At 42.6% G+C, this 19502-nt stretch overlaps 1 protein-coding gene across 1 annotated transcript in view; it reads left to right on the top strand.

Annotated features, from left to right (window-relative positions):
* Positions 1-1959: 1959 nt before the first annotated feature.
* Positions 1960-19502, top strand: part of jmy (junction mediating and regulatory protein, p53 cofactor) — a 48657-nt gene continuing 31114 nt past the window's right edge. Inside the window, exons 1-2 of the mRNA XM_066645260.1 lie at positions 1960-2720; positions 4142-4543. Coding sequence (XP_066501357.1) covers positions 2367-2720; positions 4142-4543 — 756 coding nt within the window. The 5' untranslated portion in view covers positions 1960-2366. The remainder of the gene's footprint in view (positions 2721-4141; positions 4544-19502) is intronic.

Here is a 19502-nt window from a genome sequence, read left to right on the forward strand (position 1 = left end):
ATTTCTGTACTAAAGCATTCTCAAAGGGGTTCAGATTGGGATTGATTTTTTGTGCATTTTCTTTGCAGATTTCTCCAGGTTTGAGTTCAAAAGGGCTTTGAAAATATCTAAGGTTATGACCTTACCTGCAAACACTCGTCAACACTACAACAGAAAATATTTAAATATTAACTACAGAAATACTGTAAATGCCAAAACATCTGAGCCCTCTGTTAAAATCTGCACTATATTTTATATCTTGCTATAAGTGCTTTTTTTCCCCACAGAAACATTTCATCTTTATTCGTGTGTTACAATTTCTTGTGCCTTAACCCTCCGTCTCACACTGTTCTTGCACATCAAAGGGTTTTCTATGTAAATGAGTGCTGTTCTGATTGGATGCCTGTACTGTATCTCATTCAGATAGTTTTCTTGACTGAAACTGTCCTTGTCACTTCAGTGTAAACAGTCAAACTAATGGTCTGTGTGCTGTAAGGGTCAGTGGACTGTTAGTTTCAGTGACATCACACCGAATGGTACAACACTGCATTGGCACATTTTGAACCTTTTACAGAGCACATTATATGCTAAATCATTATTTATGTGACGTTTCTCGTTGTCGTGACTTATTGGCTATATTTGCACACTTAACGGGTCTCCATAATTCCACAATTCCCAAATTAAGGAAGAAACAATGAGACTTTAAAAGGCCTTTAACACGTCACCACGTACAATGCGTGTCCCACGTGGAGATGTTTACGTACGCACCCCCCCCTGACGTCAGCACAGAATTTTGATATCAGACAAAAACAGAGATTTAGATTGTCTTAAATACATGGAAACGGGGCGGTAGTGAGTCCCACGGCGACACGGCGATTTCCTGTCGGTTATAAATCTCAAGCAGAGTAGCTCTGAATGCTGGTGTCTGGTTTTGAAGGGGTTTTTTTAGCTGCCAGGCTAAAGTTAGCTTCAAGGATTCGGCTACGTGCGAGTCGCAACTGAGTCGGTTCGTGTGAAGAGATTGAACCGATTCACTTGGAACATTTTAGTTCAGTTTAATTCTATCCTTTTAAAAAGAGCAAATTTATAACAGAGATTCTCCCAAAGCAGCTTTTTCTGAAACACAGATCTGTGCAATAACCACTTGCAGTAATGTAATTAATTTTTTTAATTATCCTTTTTTAAAGCAATGGTGAATTTGGAAATTTATCCAAACACTTAAACTGAGTTTTAGATCCTAATTTTAACTTTTTTAGAAATTTTGGACAATTGTAAGTTTTAAATTAACGTATTTACAACATAAAAATTCATTTGAAATTATCACAAGGTGTATGTGTGTGTGTGTGTATGTATGTGTGTTAGAGAGATAGAGAGAGAAAGAGAGAGAGAGACTTGTCTATTCGGGTAACACTGTGGTTCAAACCTCTTCTCAGGTCTTCTGAGGGGTGTGGTGTTTTCCCTGTATCTGTGTGGGTTTCCTCCAGGTGATCTGGTTTCCTTTAACAGTCCAAAGAGCAGATGGATGGACTGTGTGCCACTGTTAGCATGTGTGAGTGTGTCACAGATTTGAGTGTGAGATGACCTGTGTTGGACTGGTGCGGTCCAGTCCTGCCTTGCGTCCAATGATTCCAGGTAGGTTCTGGACCCACTGCAACCCTGAACAAGATGAAGGGGTTACAGATGATGAATGAATGAATGAATTTTCATTATTATAAAGTAAAAACAGGAAATTATAATTGAGTCTCTCAGAAGTTAATCAAATGCTACTGAACAACAACATAATATGACCAAGCTGAGTCACTCTGAGAGAGAAATTGGGAATGGAGCGGATTCTCTTAAAACGACTCAAATGAACACAAGAGTCGATTCCGTAACCTGAATCGAACTTACCTTTCCTGAAGACCACAGAGAGGGAGGGGGATGGAGGAGCTGTATGCTCAGCTGCTACGTCACAGCCAGCCGCGCGCTTGTAAACAAAATCCTCCCACGTGACGGAGAGCAGCGCGAGCGGGGTCCGCATTGTCCGTTAGAGCAGCACAAAGGCCCGAACGCAGAAATAGATCAAAGCGGTTTGAAAAGAATCGACAGCGAACAAAAATAACCGTCGATCAAAAATCGAGGCGAGGATGAACGGGGGAACGGAGTTCTGCGATTATGTCTTTAGTTCAGGAGGAGGCGGGAGGTGTCTGTTGTTGTTTTATCACTGTATTAACCGTCGGGTTTGATGTGTATCTTAGTTTTAGAGTGTTGCCTTCGACTCGATTATGTTTTTTAGTCGACGGCTAGTCTTGTGTTTGTAGGCGAAGGAGCTGAAGAATAAACACTGAAGGTTAGGATTCGTCGAAAGCGGAGAAAAGGAGGAGAAACAGAAGAGAGGTGTCCGTGAAATGTCTTTCACGATGGAGGATACTCTAGAGTCCGGTTGGGTTTCGGTTCGGCCGAATATTTTCGACGAGAAAGAGAAGCACAAGTTCGTGTTCATCGTGGCCTGGAACGACGTGGAAGGAAAGTTCGCCATAACCTGCCATGACCGGACCGTCCAGAAGCGCACGGTTCTCCGGGACTCGCTCGCAGAAGCGGCCGACGAAAGTGATCCGGCCCCGGCCGCCGCGGAGGAGGCCAGCCGCCGGCCCACAGCGCTCCGGAGCCCGGGGAAGGAGAAGAGCAAACCCGCGGCAAGCCCCGTGAAAGCGGCCGGGACTGGAGATGCTGTCGCCGGCGACGTGGAGGTGGTGGAGCCGGTCAGTGCTGTGAAATTGAGAAATGGAAATATAACCGCGGTTATTGTTGGTCACGGTTCTTTAACACATCACTGTTGTTTTGACAGAGGTGTCAGGGCAGAACTTATTATCTTAAAACAACCCTTTTATTCACTGTGTACATTCCAAACTTTAGTGTGAGCCTGTGTTTCTATTGCTCTGTTCATCAGGCGTCTTTGACCAGCGTAAACTTGTTTCAGTTTTGGTCAAAATACAAAAGTGGAGCTACAGCTTCACTGTCAAAACAATGTAAGTGTTTACACAGCAGATTTTGAAACGTGAATGATAAGCTGAAGGCGTTTTTCACACTTGTCCACTTTGTGTTTCCTGAGATCCCAGGCTAGATATCAGCCCTGTATTTATAAATGTATATTGCTCAAGGACCGACACCTTCCTAGTCGACATTGGCATTGAGTACAGAACCTTAACCTCATGTGCATCTGCTCCAGTGTCTAGAGTTTCTCATGTCATGGTAATTACACTGCATATGCACAGCTGAACATGTTCTCAGACCTAAGGGCTGATTTGGTCATACTGTGTGTGTGTTTACTCTGTGAAGGTGGTAAAGCCAGTATACTGATATCACACTAATGTGGTCAACGTGAGCATGTTTAAAACCTAAAATCACACAGCATGGAGGCAGGACAGTGTGGGTTTGTTCACATTTGTAGTGGTGCATATCTCTCTGTAAATATGTGGCTTGAAAGGAGACACATTCTCCCTCATTTTCACAAGTGAACACATTTCTGGGTCTTAAGGATCTGTGACTTGCTTTGGTCAAATTACCACAAGGCTCAAACCCCACAGCAGCATTCTACCCCTGTTCAGAACGCCTGCTCTCAGCTCCTGTTCCTTTAAATTATAATGAGCCGCTCGCTGTTCACCCCGACCCCGAGCGCACAGCAGTGAGGAGCGAGGAGCAGAAGCTCTGGTGGGCTTCAGATCTCCAAAATAATGTGCACAAGCACTGAGCAAATACTTTTTTTTCATAATATGTCTCCTTTAATGTACAACGGTATCTAATGCACTAATCCTGGGGTACTCAGACCCTGCCCCCACCCCTTAACACTTCCAGATTCCCAGGGCAAGACACCCATGCAAGAGCAGATGGGTATTCCAGGAAAGTAAGCTCTAGAATTTAATCTAGGGCTGGAAAATATTTCAATGTAAATATAGATCGCAATATAATATGTTTCTTGATTGTTCTTCGAAGTCTTTCAGTAGATATTATGTTGTTCATATTGATATCGGAATTATATCGTATCGACCACAATTAAGAAACATATCGTGATATAAATTTTGGCTGTATCGTCCAGCCTTAATTTAACCCATATATTTGAATGTAGAGTTTAAATGAAGCTCTCATTATTGTATGATTTTTAATCTGTGTTTGTTTCCTGCAGCCCTCCTCTCCAGTATCGGAGGACTCTGAGTTCTCAGGCGTTCGTGAGGACTTCAGCTGGGCCGGACTTTTCTCCTTCCAGGACGTCCGAGCAGCGCACCTCCAGCTGTGTGCCGTGAACGCCGCTCTGGAGCCCTGTCTCCCAGCTTTCCCAGAGGAACCATCCGCCGTGTGGGCTGTGCTCTTTGGACCACCGCAGCTCAGTCCCAGGGAAACAGAAGCGCTCTGCTACCAGCTGCAGGTTTACCTGGGCCATGCTCTGGACACCTGTGGCTGGAAGATCCTCTCTCAGGTGCTGTTCGCTGACGGAGACGACTCTGAGGAGTACTACGAGAGTCTGAGCGAGCTCCGGCACAAAGGATACGAGGACGCACTGCAGAGAGCCAAGAAGAGACTACAAGAGGTAAAATATTTGTTATCATCGTCTGTCCTTATTCCTAGATCAGTGCATTGCTAAACGGTGGTGTACTTTGAGGCATATAAATGTTTCCTCAGCAGTCATAACCCTGATAGAACGTTTATGGGGGACATATTCACCCCCTTTTTCCATGATTGAACATAGTTCTGAGTCTTAATGAAACATCTGTGACTTACTTTTGTCTGAAAACCACAAGGAAACCTTGCTCTAAACCGTGTCTTCATTTCTTGAATCTAACCCTGCGCCAGTGTTGCTCCGCTCCTGCTGGAGGAATATGAAATGACGCCCAGTCCTCTGCTTCCTCAGATCTTTAAACCAAGGAGTATCTTTAGGTAATTGGCTGATGATGGTGAACTAAAACACTGGAGCAGGGAGATAGTGGCTTAGATTTCCCAGACGTGATTCACGCACCTCACACTATCATTAATTGGCTGCTCAATTAATGGAAAATAAATCTATTCTAAACAGGGCTTTCCCAGCTCTGCTCCTGGAGCTGCGCCTACATTTGTCCTGCTCTGACACACCTGATGCACACCACTATAAACCTTTTATGAACATAATTACTTAGCAGACACTGACACAAACATGGGCACTTAAGGTGGACTGCAGGATTCATATAAAATAACATTCAGACCCCGTTCTGTTCTGTTTTATTTATGCCACAATTAAAACAACACTAGCGCTGTGTTTGAATCTGTGCCCTATTCAATATATAGTGCACTGTTTTAGGGGTCTGAAAACATGTGACATTATACAGTGAATTGAAATAATCCCAGAGTGCACTGCAAAAAGGAGTGTACAAAACATGTACACTAGCAGATAGCAGATTGCCCATAATCCATAGCGTTGTTTGGTTAAAGACCATGAGGTAGTGTCTGAAATCCCTACTCTCCTAGAATAGTGCACTATATAGTGAGTAATAAACGGAATAATGCATAGGGAGTCATTTTGGACACAGGGTTGGGAAGATTTGGTATTTTTGCTCTTGGGCTCCCCCTACAGTTGCTGAGTGTAATTCACCTTTACAGCCCTTTCCTAAAATCAGTGGTGGGGGGTGGGTCCTACCTCCAAATGTTACATAGTGCAGTTTCTGCAGTACTGAGCAGCAACGACAACAGCACCATTCTCCCTGTTACAGCTCAGAGGAACATCACAATGATTTTGAAGCTGTAATTTTAATATAAAAAGTTGCTTTAAGGGTGCGCAGCTGTAGGAGATACTGGTTTTCAGTATTGTTCTCCTACACGCCTGTGGATATCAATGCTATTTGAATGGAGTTAGCTGAGATGAGAATGAAGGGGCGGGGCTTCGTTACTTTACTGTAGACACAAAATGGAGGAGGTGCTAATTTTAACCGTGTGTAATCACAAAACCTTATACAGGGGGTCCTCGACTTACGGCGTTGATCCGTTCCTATGTCGCGTCGTAAACCCATTTTCCGTGTAAGTCGGAACATACGTACATACTGTACGTAAATAACATACTGTAAGCACTTATCCGATCCTAACACCTATCCTCCTCGGTCCCGAGCCGCGTAACCATGTATTCTTCTGCCGCGCGATACGTTAGTTCACATTACGACGTTTACGACACAAAACCACTTAAGTCGAAACCAGGCTTTATACAGTAAATGGGAGATGTGTCGTAACCACGAAACATCGTAACCCGAGGACCTCCTGTATATCAGGATCTGAGCTGATTTTACTACGGTAAACAGCTGTGACGTGGTCCGGTTCTCAGTCAGTTCGGAGGCAGGATTAGAGGGCATAAACCTTTTGTAGTGGTATTTGGGTTTTACGTTTGCTAATTAAGCAGGTTTCCTAGTTAATAGCCACAGAATGGACTGTATGACTCGTCAATCTTCCAGCCCAACTTATTTGACACTATGACAAAAATGCAAAAGTCCGTGACTGGGAATTCGCAAGGAAATATAACTTTCATTTTAATGATAACTTTATTTACAAAATGTTACAAATGCACTGCAAAAAATTAAATCTAAGCGAGTAAAATTTACTTAAATCTAGTCTAAATATCTAGTGATACTCATTCGAAAATTGTCGTAAGAGTATAATACGATTATTCAACTTATTTCTACCTTATTTTTCCCTGTTTTAAGAAAGTGTCTTATTCCATTGGCAGAAATTTTTGCTTAATTCAAGAATTAACAGAAAATGATGCTTAAAAGAAGCAAAAATATCTGCCATTTGAAGAAGACACTTTCTGTAGATAAAATGACTTAAAACAGGGAAAAATAAGTTGAATAATCGTATTATATTCTTACGACAATTTCCGAATTAGTAACACTAGATATTTAGACTAGATTTAAGTCAATTTTACTCGCTTAGATTTCATTTTTTGCATTGTACCAAAAATCTGAATATTTTTGCGCAGTAACCCAGCATCACCTGCAATAATTATTAATAATAATAATAATAATAATAGTGAAAAACAAAAGAATTAAATAAAGAATTAGCACAAATCAAAGCTTAGTGTGATTTTAATATGATTTTAACGTTTATAAACAAATAAATATCTATTAGTAATGTGCTCCAAATCTTTGGTGAAGAAAAACAGAATGAGGCGTGTCTGCTTTTTGAGCTTCATACGAGGAGGCTACCAGTGGATGGTCGTAAACCATGATCTGAAATGTACCCAGGCAGGCGTTTCAGAGACGTATGAAGGTGCTGAGCCATTAACAGATTTTATAATCAGTTCTGAAAGAAATATGATATTGACCCTTTGTTGGAGGAGAATAAATCTAACCCTCAGTCGTCATAAGCACCAACATCTGCAGACGAAGGTATCGTTCTTATGTCATTGTTTCTCCTCTCCGTTTACTTTCTTGCTTTATGACTTTTGACCAAACACACCGTGCATTAAGCTGTTAGTAAACGATGTCCGAGATGCAGAAACCGTACTCTAACATAAACTGAGCTGCGTTTCCCCGGGTCAGTGACGGAGCCCAGTGCTCGAGTATTGTGCGGTGAGTATTTAAAATGACTTGTCATTGTTTTCAGTGGCATCAGAGCATCTCTGAAGATTGTGTTCCGAAGCAGACATCAAGGGTCTGCTATTAATACTTTATCGATTGATTCACAGAGCAAGGGCTGCGGGGTCATGTTGCTCTTTCTGGAGCGTCGGGTCAGAAGCATGTCTCCTCGTTCTTGTCCTAAACACTGTTTAATTTACAGCCCGTAGTGACACGAAAAGTAGACACGCGGGGCTCTGGGCTCTTTCTGAGTGTCCACTAGAGCCTCACACAGCTCTGAATGTGTTTTTGTTCCTGAAAGCCCCTGAGCTGCCATCTGTTGACCTTTATCCCACTGAAATGTGATCTGCCGTGCTGCTGTCAGCGTTCGGCTCCAGAGCGTACTGTAAAGCACATGGCTGCGATCGTCTGGAGCTACTGTGCAGATACCGTGAGCTCCCTGAGTCGGTGATGGAGACGAGACGGTTCTCATCATACTGAGTAGTTCTCTCTAGATCATCTCTTTCCTCTGTCATAACTTATCTCATAGTTATCTCATTTCAGGAGTCGAGGGAGGGTTTAAACTTGTCTCTCATTGATGTGGGGGAGTGATTTGTGGGAAATAACTTTGAAATTAGTTTTTTTTCAACTGCTATTTAAAGGTCTCTCTCTCTCTCTCTCTCTCTCTCTCTCTCTCTCTCTCTTTGTCTGTCTCTCTCTCTCTGTCTCTCTCTCTGTCTCTCTGTCTGTCTCTCTCTCTCTGTCTCTCTCTCTCTCTCTCTCTCTTTGTCTCTCTCTCTTTGTCTGTCTCTTTGTCTCTCTCTCTCTCTCTGTCTCTTTGTCTCTCTCTCTGTCTCTGTCTCTTTCTCTCTCTCTCTCTCTGTCTCTGTCTGTCTCTTTGTCTCTCTCTCTCTTTGTCTGTCTCTTTGTCTCTCTCTCTCTCTGTCTCTTTGTCTCTCTCTTTGTCTCTCTCTGTCTTTGTCTCTCTCTCTCTCTGTCTCTCTCTGTCTCTCTCTCTGTCTCTCTCTCTCTCTCTTTGTCTGTCTCTTTGTCTCTCTCTCTCTTTGTCTGTCTCTTTGTCTGTCTCTTTGTCTCTCTCTCTCTTTGTCTGTCTCTTTGTCTCTCTCTCTCTGTCTCTCTCTCTCTCTCTCTCTCTCTCTGTCTTTGTCTCTCTCTCTCTCTTTGTCTCTCTCTGTCTTTGTCTCTCTCTCTCTCTCTCTCTGTCTCTCTCTGTCTCTCTCTCTGTCTCTCTCTCTCTCTCTTTGTCTGTCTCTTTGTCTCTCTCTCTCTTTGTCTGTCTCTTTGTCTCTCTCTCTCTTTGTCTGTCTCTTTGTCTGTCTCTTTGTCTCTCTCTCTCTCTCTGTGTCTCTCTTTCTCTTTGTCTCTCTCTTTGTCTCTCTCTCTCTCTCTTTGTCTCTCTCTCTCTCTTTGTCTCTCTGTCTCTCTCTCTCTCTCTGTCTCTCTCTCTCTCTTTGTCTCTCTCTCTTTGTCTCTCTCTGTCTCTCTCTCTCTCTTTGTCTCTCTCTGTCTCTCTCTCTCTCTTTGTCTCTCTCTGTCTCTCTCTCTCTCTTTGTCTCTCTCTGTCTCTCTCTCTGTCTGTCTCTCTCTCTTTGTCTCTCTCTGTCTCTCTCTCTCTGTCTCTCTCTCTCTTTGTCTCTCTCTCTCTGTCTCTCTCTCTTTGTCTCTCTCTCTCTGTCTCTCTCTCTCTCTCTGTCTCTCTCTATCTCTATCTCTGGACCTCTTTCCAGCGTGAAAACAAGCAGGTACACACTCAGTACAGGGTGCCCGTTCATTTCATGTCATTACACACCTACGCAGTCACTCGCGCGCACACACACACACACACCTGTGGACGGTTTTGTACACTCACCAATAATGACAGTAAATGCATTATTTATACAAAGAGGAGGGTTAAACATAGCATTGAATGTGCACTAAACGTAATGGTCTCATGTAGTGTTTGAGCTGTAACCAGTTTAGTGCACAAATGCCTGATGAGTGAATTGGAACACAGCCTGGCAGTGTGAGTCCTCCCTCATGTGCCTGGCCTCGTTAGACTGAGGGATGCCTCTCCAGCCTCAGTTCACCTTGTGTTCAATGGGAAGCAGAAATGGGGGATAATCACCGCAAACCACAGGGTTTCATTCTGGTTTTGGCCTGTGTTTTATCACTTCCTCCGCCTGGTCCATATACTTCCTTCCTCCTTTCTATCTTTCTCATACACTCTTTCTTTCACTCTCTTGCTCATACTATTTCTCTCTCTCTCTCTCTCTCTCTCTCTCTCTCACTCACACTCACAGACTCCCACTATCTCTATTCTCTCTGCCACTCTCTCTGCGTTTATCGTGTTTTTCGTATGAGTCATTTGTCAGGGGACAGCTGATTAGAACTGTATTTGACCCGTGTGGTTCTGACCCCTCCAACCACAGGATAAAATCATGTTCACATACTGTCGTTGAGTCATGATGAGGGGTGGAGGAATGTTGAGTTAGTCACAACAGTTAGGGGTTCCCAGTCCTTCTGTGCGGTTTATCTGAAGTCTAATTTAGATTTACCCAGGCCTTTGTAGTTCTGTATTTGGATCATATTCACAGTTAGCTTTAGGGGTGCAGTGATGCACAGCTGCGGTATTTGATTGGATACTGGTTGATAATTCAACACGACCTTCAGTATAACCTCGTCTTTGCGCACTCACGTAAACGTGTGTCCAGCGCTGTGATTGGACAGACTCAGACGAGGGGGCGGGGCATACATGAGCCTGTGCTTTTGGTTGTTGCTCGATTGTCAGATAAAGGTGGGTAGTCATTTGTGCCCACAGTGAGCGTTATTGTTTAATCATTATTTTTATCCTTTATGCAATACACAATGTGTTCATTGAGGCTTCGGACACACCGCAACCGTGATCAAGACGAATGAATGATGAATGAATGAAATATACAGTCTTGACCTGAGCATTTGTTCAGTCTGTTAATCGTATTGATTGCATTGATCCGGCTGATCAATAGCTTTTGTGTATTGAATTGAGACTTGTATTGAGTGAAGCAGTACTGATGTGTTTTATTGTAGCACTCTTATTAATCATGCTCTTAAAAGAATGAAAGGAGGCTAGTTTGTTTTACTACAGTCATAAAAACTACCATCTATTTGCAGAGGGTTTGTATTTTACACAGTGCCAATGATGCTCTGTAAGGGGCTAAAAATAAAACGCATTACTTATTAATTCGGTACATGTCAATACAACACTCAGCATAGCTTTCCCTTCCGCATTGTGGGGGTTAACGGCACAGCGCCATGTGATAAGGAAACACACGGTATACATTAGTGATGCACTAAAGGTTAAAGATTATTGATCATATCAATGCTGGAAGAAGACTGGGTTATGCTCTACTTAAAAAATGGAAAAAAAAATGGCGAGGAGAAGAAAACACGGATAAAAATGGCCGTCCTTGTTACATATTCCATAATTCACAGTTCAGTATTGGTGTCTGTAATAGTGGTATAAAGACGTCTTACATTATATATATTGAGAATATGAAAATTCCACAAACTAAGAACCAGCTCCTGATTTGCCAGACATTTTTTGACACGCTAAAGAAGGTAATTACTACATACCACCGGGACAAATACTTTAAGTTTACTTTGATTTATTATTAGCATTGGGAGGCACAGTGCAGCAGGTTAGCATCGAGGTCACACAGCTCCAGGGACCTTGAGGTTGTGGGTTCAAGTCTTCATCCAGGTGACTGTCTGTGAGGAGTGTGGTGTGTTCTCCCTGTGTCTGCGTGGGTTTCCTCCGGGTGACTGTCTGTGAGGAGTGTGGTGTGTTCTCCCTGTGTCTGCGTGGGTTTCCTCCGGGTGACTGTCTGTGAGGAGTGTGGTGTGTTCTCCCTGTGTCCGCGTGGGTTTCCTCTGGGTGACTGTCTGTGAGGAGTGTGGTGTGTTCTCCCTGTGTCCGCGTGGGTTTCCTCTGGGTGACTGTCTGTGAGGAGTGTGGTGTGTTCTCCCTGTGTCCGCGTGGGTTTCCTCTGGGTGACTGTCTGTGGGGAGTGTGGTGTGTTCTCCCTGTGTCTGTGTGGGTTTCCTCCGCAACCCTGAACTGGATAAGGGTTAAAGATAATGAATGAATGTTTGCATACTGTAGGTTACATTGTAAATCTGGGGTGTCTTATCTTTCTGTGTTTTATTAATGTATTCATCTGCATCAGCAGATATTGACATGTATAATATCGGATTTGGACATTGCCCCAGAATTTGTATATTGGTGCATCCCTAATAAATCTGAAAATATTTAAAAATAATAATAATTTGAGGAGGATAATACAGAGCTTACTTCGTGTACCTTTCTTTTTTTTCCCTCTCTCGCCCACATTTCTCAGATTCTAAACCTATGCGTGTCATCTGCTGGACTTTGAGTCACGGTCTGCTTCCGAAAAACTTCATTGCTTCTTTTTGTTTTTGTAGATAATTGATCTTGAAATTGCTGACAGAAGAAAACACCACAGGAGAGAGCTCTGTGAGGCTTGTTTACCTACTACAGAGTTGTCAGTTTTTGTGAGACATTATCCTCACGAAACATGTTCCACTGACATGATCACAGTGGCATATCGCTCAGAGAACAAAAGAACGGTCTGTGTGTGTCTGTGTGTGTGTCTGTGTGTGTGTCACAGCCTGGCATGTTTCTGATGCTGTGTATTTTACAGTAGGTTTTTCATCAATTTTCAGGACAGGTAAATATCACACCACTGAGTTCTGCAAAGCCACCTACCGTTTGAGAGCAGCAACCAAAAGTGTCTCCTCATGGCTGTGTGGCTCCAGAAGTGATGAGGCAGGACTGGCAAAGCATTCTGAAGATGTCACAACCTGTTTAGCAGGACTGTCATGGCAATTATGAACATGCGAGTCCCGGTAAAATGTCCTCTGTAATGCATCCGTGACTGTGAGCCGCGGCCATGAAAACGGCCTGGACATTTTCACCGTCAGAACACACCGCTGGCCAATACACACTCAGGACTGCAGTGTCACGGCTTCCTGTCTGCAGAGCACTCACACAGACCACTGGTTTCCTGTCCTGGTTTCTTTAAACACTCCTCTGGACCTTAATTCCCATCACACCTGTAGTGCGCTTACTCTCACAACTCAGAGTTCTTAGTCCCTCTTCATCCTTCATTCTGCTTTTCTTTCGCAGCTCTGATACACACACTCTTGTTCTCTAACGCAGGGTTGTATATTGTTACGAGGCCTTGTCTGGTCTAGTTCTCCTCTGGAATGTTCACTCTCTTCTGTTTCTGGACTTTATCTAGTTCCTGTGAAGTGTGTATGTGTGTGAGATTGATGTGCTACTATTTTGTGTTTGTGTTTGTGTTTGTGCTGTTTTCTTTTAGACTTGAAGAACCACATTTGGTAACAGTGAATACAAGTTCCACTGTATCCACATCTTTACTGCTATTCCTCAGAGTGTGATGTGCACTGCGTGTGTTGATGTTGTCACTGGACGTGTGGTTACACCCCCAAACCACCCCCACCCAGGGGTCAGACGAGGTCACTGTGATAATAAAGCACTTAGATGTTATCAATACAGAAAAGCCTCCACAAGGACAGAGCATAGTCAGATATAGAGCAACAGAGGCACAAGAACCAATCGGCTTGAGTGGCATCGACAAACCCGATGAATTATTAACGTCCAGCCGTGCCATCTCTGCTCTTCAAACAACACTGAGCTGAAAGGACAGGTGTGCAGACCTTTAACAGCCAGAAGACTGTTGCTGGTATTTAATGACGTTGATAAAGTACCAGCGAAAGCTCTTCTGTTGTGAAAACTAAGCACTTTGCTTCCTTATTGGTTTATTAGTGTAACTGGCACGTCAAAGCACACTTATGCTTTTTCAGTTTTATGACAATTAAACCCATTTAAGCATGAATGTATAAAAGTGGGTTGTGCAGTTTGTCAGTAAAGGGGCCATTTTGGAGTGCGCACTGGAACATTTAATCTCACAACTTCACCCTTTCCTTTATGGCATCACTGCTCCTTTTCTGAGCTCTGGCTCTCTCGCGGGAACAGTTCTATTTGGAACGTTTCTGCCAGCTTCCGTCAGCTGTTGGTGTCAGAGGGAGAGGAGGGAGGGGTGTAATGGCAGAGAGCTGAGATTTCCCAGACTCCTCTGTGATTTGCAGCACGGCTCAGTGTGTCAGAGCGGGGGTCAGGTTGGCAGTAAAGTGCCATCTTATCAAACTGAGCTGGGACCGGCTGATAATGTGGAATATGTAAAGGCATGTTGTCGCAGAGGAAGCTGGGGGTGTTTCGATATTTTAAGTGTTAGCATTGCAACTGAGTTGAAAGGGTTTAAAAGTTTTGTTGAGTAGAATTAACAGTTTTTAGGAAAATAAAGTAGCCTTTATTCTTTGACCTACTTTACTGTGGTTAATAAAGCTACAAACCATCGATGTCCAATGTAAAATCCACAGAATAGCAACTGTACAGGAGGAAAAAACCTTAAAGGCTAAGCACCACTTAATGGACCTCCATGAATATTTCACATTATTTTAGTTACTGACATATATAAGTATGAATTAAAATGAAAATAGCAGCTTAATTTGCTTTAAAACTGACAATTTTATTAAATTGACGGAAAAACCCGAGCTCTCTACGGAAATTCTTGAACGCAACCGTGACGTCACTGGTGGACAACAGCTGAACAACGCCGCGGTAAAACACTGTTATGACTGACTGTTATGACAGTATCTAGCTAAATAACCAACATTATTCATGACATTAGCCTAGCAATAAGCTAAACTCAAATGTAGAGGTACCGTTATTCTTGTAAATGTGATCGAAGTCGAACTCGAATTCATCCGACACTATAAACCTCCGTAATGCAGCTACGTAGCCGAGTATAATCTGAGACACCGAGTTTAGCGAGTCAAGCTAACGTTAACTAACACCAACTAAAACAGGCAAAGTAAGTGTCCTTACCCTGTTTACCTCCATGTTACAGAGGCTCTTGAACACCTTTCGTTGGTGTCCTTACATGCCCATATTGTTGGAAAAGCGCCAGTGAAATGAGCTACAGATAACGGAGTGAGCGGATGGTCCTTTCCAAAGTGCCCGTTTAAAGTTGACAAATTTAGTCCATTTTCTGGATATTTTGGGATCTTTGGGCCATTTGTTCACAGATGTCCCACTGTACATTGAATGATTGCAGCCAAAAACAACACACCTTTTCGTCATTTTGCATTAAATTAAGTGCAGCTTCTAGAGTTGTTGTCCACCATCTACGTCACAGGCAAGACGCCTATTAGAGTTTCCCAACACCGTTGGGGGGGGGGGACCAACGGTCTTTTAAACCTTATTCCTTCAATTAGTAAGAAATAACATGTTTTCTGACTATCAATAAACACAAGTTAGGAACTCAAACTCCACTGTATTTATTTGTTTGACACTTTCATAGAGCTGCTGCTTAGCCTTTAATGAAAGTCAATGTCAAAGGTTTTTAGATTTTGGAGCATTTCTATTGGACCATCCGTCATAAATCACACAGTGTGAAGGACAGCTGCTGGGTTCAAATGATGTAGTGAACTAAAAGTGGAGCTGCATGTTTGTTTTTCATTGGATTGAGGATATATATATATATATAAGGTGCTGATCCTGGCAGATGTCCTTCATTGCATTACAATGAAAATAGTAATAATTTAACTTCGGCTAAAGGTTAATAAACAGAACACGAATACAACACATTACATGTAAGAAGTTAAAAATAACTATAAACCCAACACATCACAAATCTCTAAATAAAAGAGAGCAAACATCAGAGCATCATGTGATGTCAGGTGGTTTTTCTCTCACTCTCCCCACCCCAGCTTTGTCTCTCTCTCTCACACACACTCTCTCACACACACACACAGAGAGAGAGAGAGAGAGAGAGAGAGAGAGCGAGCTCAGCCTGTGGTTGTGTGTGTAAATAGTAACTGTGTGTATGTTCAATTAGGTTGTAATCTAAACTGTACAAAAACACAATACATTTTACTGTTAGCAAAGTAAACACAGCTAGAGGCAAGATAACTGATCAGTTTAATTAACAGTTGTATACACAGGAAAATAACAGACAGTCATTCAGTCTTAGTCTTTGTAAACCCTTATCCAGTTCAGGATCGCGGTGGGTCCGGAGCCTACCCGGAATCACTGGGCGCAAGGTGGGAATGGCAGTCAAACACGTCTTAGAATTTCACAACTGGGACCGCCATGCCGTTTACATGTATATCAGTATACACTGATGATCACTGGATTACCATCACACACTAGCCTTGTATCTACGCTCACTGTCCATTCTCTCAGCTCCACTGACCACACAGGAGCACTTTGTAGTTCTACATTTACAGACTGTTGTCCATCTGTGGAACTGCATACTTTCTTATTCCCATCACAGTGTGTGTAGAAACATGGTAGGTGTTCCTAATCCAGTGAGATGTGTGTGTGTGTGTGTGTGTGTGTGTGTGTGTGTATGCAGTGGTCTGGGTGTTTTACTCCTGTCTGACTGTCAGGCTGTGTTTTTAAGGTCATTATAATTTCACAGATGCACTGTGGCCAAACGTTAGTGCACACAGCTCACAGTTTTCCAACCTTTCTTCTAAATTGAAGGGTATTGACAGGGAGCTTGCTCCTCTTTTACTTCAGAAACAGCTTCTACTCTTCTCAGAAGACTTGACTCTTGATGTTTGAACATTTCCGCAAGGATTTGATGGCATTCAATCACTCTCTTCCCACCAGCTGTTTGGATCGAGTATCCATTGTTCTGCAATGAAGTGTGTGTGTGTGTGTGTGTGTGTGTGTGTGTGTGTGTGTGTGTGTGTGTGTGTGTGTGTGTGTGTGTGTGTGTGTGTGTGTGTGTGTGTGTGTGTGTGTGTGTGTGTGTGTGTGTGTGTGTGTGTTCAAGGCAAAGAAGCCTGTTTATTTAGCTACTATTAGCACAAATGGAAGATGGCTTAGGTTTTAGCGTCTTCTCTGTTTAACAGACAGGGCTTGAACGGTCTGAGTGCATGTCAGATCTGATTTATTGATTGAGCTCCATGCAGAACGGTCAGTTGTATGTACTGAGCCTCTGCCCTGGGTTATCAATGCATACGATTTCTTTTATTAGAAGTAGGGCTGAGAAATTAGCGGACAGTGTTTTGAATATTGTGTTCACTCTCCACTCTGTTAGACACACCTCCCTCGTTGGTCCACGTTGCTGATGTAAAATCAGAGACAGTAGCTCATCTGTCATTGCATAGTTTGTGTCATCCTCTAGTCTCCTTTTTTTATTTTATTTTATTTTTTATATTATGGCACTTTCCAGAATATACCGTGTTTTCAGTGTTTACACTGAATATTACTGTTGTATGAAAATATATGATGATGATGGTGGTGTACTGTGTAGAACGGAGATGGTGTAGTTCTGTGAATCCTCACACCTCTAATCAGCGGTTGTCTGTACTTTCCTCAGCCAGGTTTCTGCAGAGGGAGCGGAGGTAGAGGTTTGTCCTGGCCGTTTTGGAGCGGAGCCTGTTTTTGTTCTGTGTTAAAGCAAAGTGAGCTGCTCTTTCTCTGTGGTCAGGCTTTGAGTGAGGGCTAGCCTAATTCCTCAGAGGTGTGTGTGTGTGTGTGTGTGTGTGTGTGTGTGTGTTCCCACAGTGTGACTACTCTGGTCACGGTTGACTTGGATATGCTGTGGAGAGAGCAATAGAAAAATGAGAGAGAGAGAGGAAAGGAGGAGAGAGTGTGAGAGAGAGAGAGAGAGAGAGTGAGATTTACTGTGCTGTATTACAACAGTGTTAATGCCGAGAGACTTGTGTCTGCTTGGCTGAGTTTGGTCTGGCTTGGCCTTGCGTGACTGACAACAGTTTAATACAGTGTTCGAAATCTCTCTCTCTCTCTCTCTCTGACACTCTCTCTCTCTCTCTCTCTCTCTCTCTCTCTTTATTTCTGCCTTTCCCTCCTCTCCATCTGTCACTTTTTTCACAATTCAATTTCAAATAGCTTTATTGCTGTGACTGTTATGAGAACAATATTGCCATAACACCCTTTTTTTTCTGTAGTTCTGTCCCTTTGATTTTTGCCAACCCCCTAAAACACCCCCCCCCCACCCCCGCCCTCCCAAACTGTGCCAGGGAAAACACTCTCCCACCCTTTAGCCCCTGCTGTGTGTGGGATTAGCTCAAATTAGCTCAGACCGGGGCCACCCAGTTGCCTGTCTGTCAGAGAGGGGTTGCTCTGCGCTAACCTGCCTTTTTAATGCATTATGTTCCTCTGACTCCATGTGAAAGAAACATGAACTGAGAAGTGTTAAAGTTGCCGCTTGGAAATATGTGACACCTCTGTTTGTTTCAGTGTACAAATACAGAGTCAGATGTTGAGTGGATCTGTAGATGCCTACATAGGAAAAAGATAGTATAAAACTAGTATAAACACAAATCCAACGTGTGGGGAAAAAAAAAAAAAAAAAAAAAATATATATATATATATATATATATAAACTACGGATACTGGAAGCCTGTGCTAGCATTTCTCCTGGGGTGTTGCTATCAGTGTGTGAAGAGTGGGAGAAGAGGGTTGCATTGACAATCCACGACAAACACAATGGGCAGCACTTTGAACACATTTAATAAATGCTCAGAAACTTGTAAATAACTCATGAAAGAATAAAGTTACGTTAAAACCAAGCACACCATTGTTTTTCTTGTGAAATTCCCAATAAGTTTGATGTGTCACATGACCCTCTTCCCATTTGAAAAAACAAAAGTTGGATCCAAAATGGCCGGCTTCAAAATGGCCGCCATGGTCACCACCCATCTTGAAAAGTTTCCCCCTCCCATATACTAATGTGCTACAAACAGGAAGTTAATATCACCAACCATTCCCATTTTATTAAGGTGTATCCACATAAATGGCCCACACTGTAGAATAACACACACACAAACTGCAGAAATGCAGGAGCTACTAATTCAGCATTACTGGAGGGATATACATAAATACAGTAATACAGCAGCATGTAAACATAGTACCTATAACTCTGATTCATACAACACTTTATTGCACAGTAGAAAAACATGGAGGAGGCTACACTCTCCACTTTCCACTAGTGAACACATTTCTGGGTCTTAATGACCGTCAGTAGCCTTCTTTGGTAAAAATACTACAAGGATCAAACAGCCATGTTCAGAACATCCTGTTTCAGTGCCTGATCCTTTAAATGATAATGAATAAAAGAGGCTCTTGCTGGTGTAATAAAAAAAGACAGAGTCACTGCAATTTGATTGAAGATTAGAAAGAAGCAGGAGTGTTGTATTTTAAACGGTAGGGCGATATAAACTGTATTTAGTACGAACTCTGACATGAACAACGGAGATAAACAAGCTTCATTTTGATTCCAGCTTGACTGTAAGTGTCAGAAAGCAGCAGCAACATTTGAAGATGGGCTGTTGCCAGAATGTAATTTCTGAACCATTTTAAGGTATAATTGCCAGTTCCATGTTTATTATTATTGTCAGCTTTTCCTTTCATTTCTACAGAGTCCCTGAAACAGTTAGTGTAATACATACCCACAGTTCAATAAATAATTCTCTCAATTTCTAAATTCATTTCTTAAAAAAAACCCAGGCAGTATTTAAAGGTTACCTTAAAGTTACAACTTCAAAATCAGTGTGATGCTCCACTGAGCTGTGACAGGGAGAATAGGGCCTCTGTCGTTGTTACTCTGGGCTCAGCACTACAGATACTGCACTATGTAACTTTTGTGGGAGGGTAGAAACCACCTTTCTCCCTTGATTTCAGGACAGTGCTGTACAAGTGAATTACCCTCTGCAACACTATAGCGAGCCCAGAGGCAAAAATCCCACACCTTACCTAGTGTTCCTTTAATTCATTCTCCTGCAGTAGACGAGATGAACTGGACTTGTTTTTAAACATGAATGTTTCATTCCTATGTACTCCTCTCTCTGTCTCTG

The sequence above is a fragment of the Hoplias malabaricus genome, chromosome 15 (genome assembly GCF_029633855.1).
Source record: "Hoplias malabaricus isolate fHopMal1 chromosome 15, fHopMal1.hap1, whole genome shotgun sequence".
Lineage (NCBI taxonomy): Eukaryota > Metazoa > Chordata > Actinopteri > Characiformes > Erythrinidae > Hoplias > Hoplias malabaricus.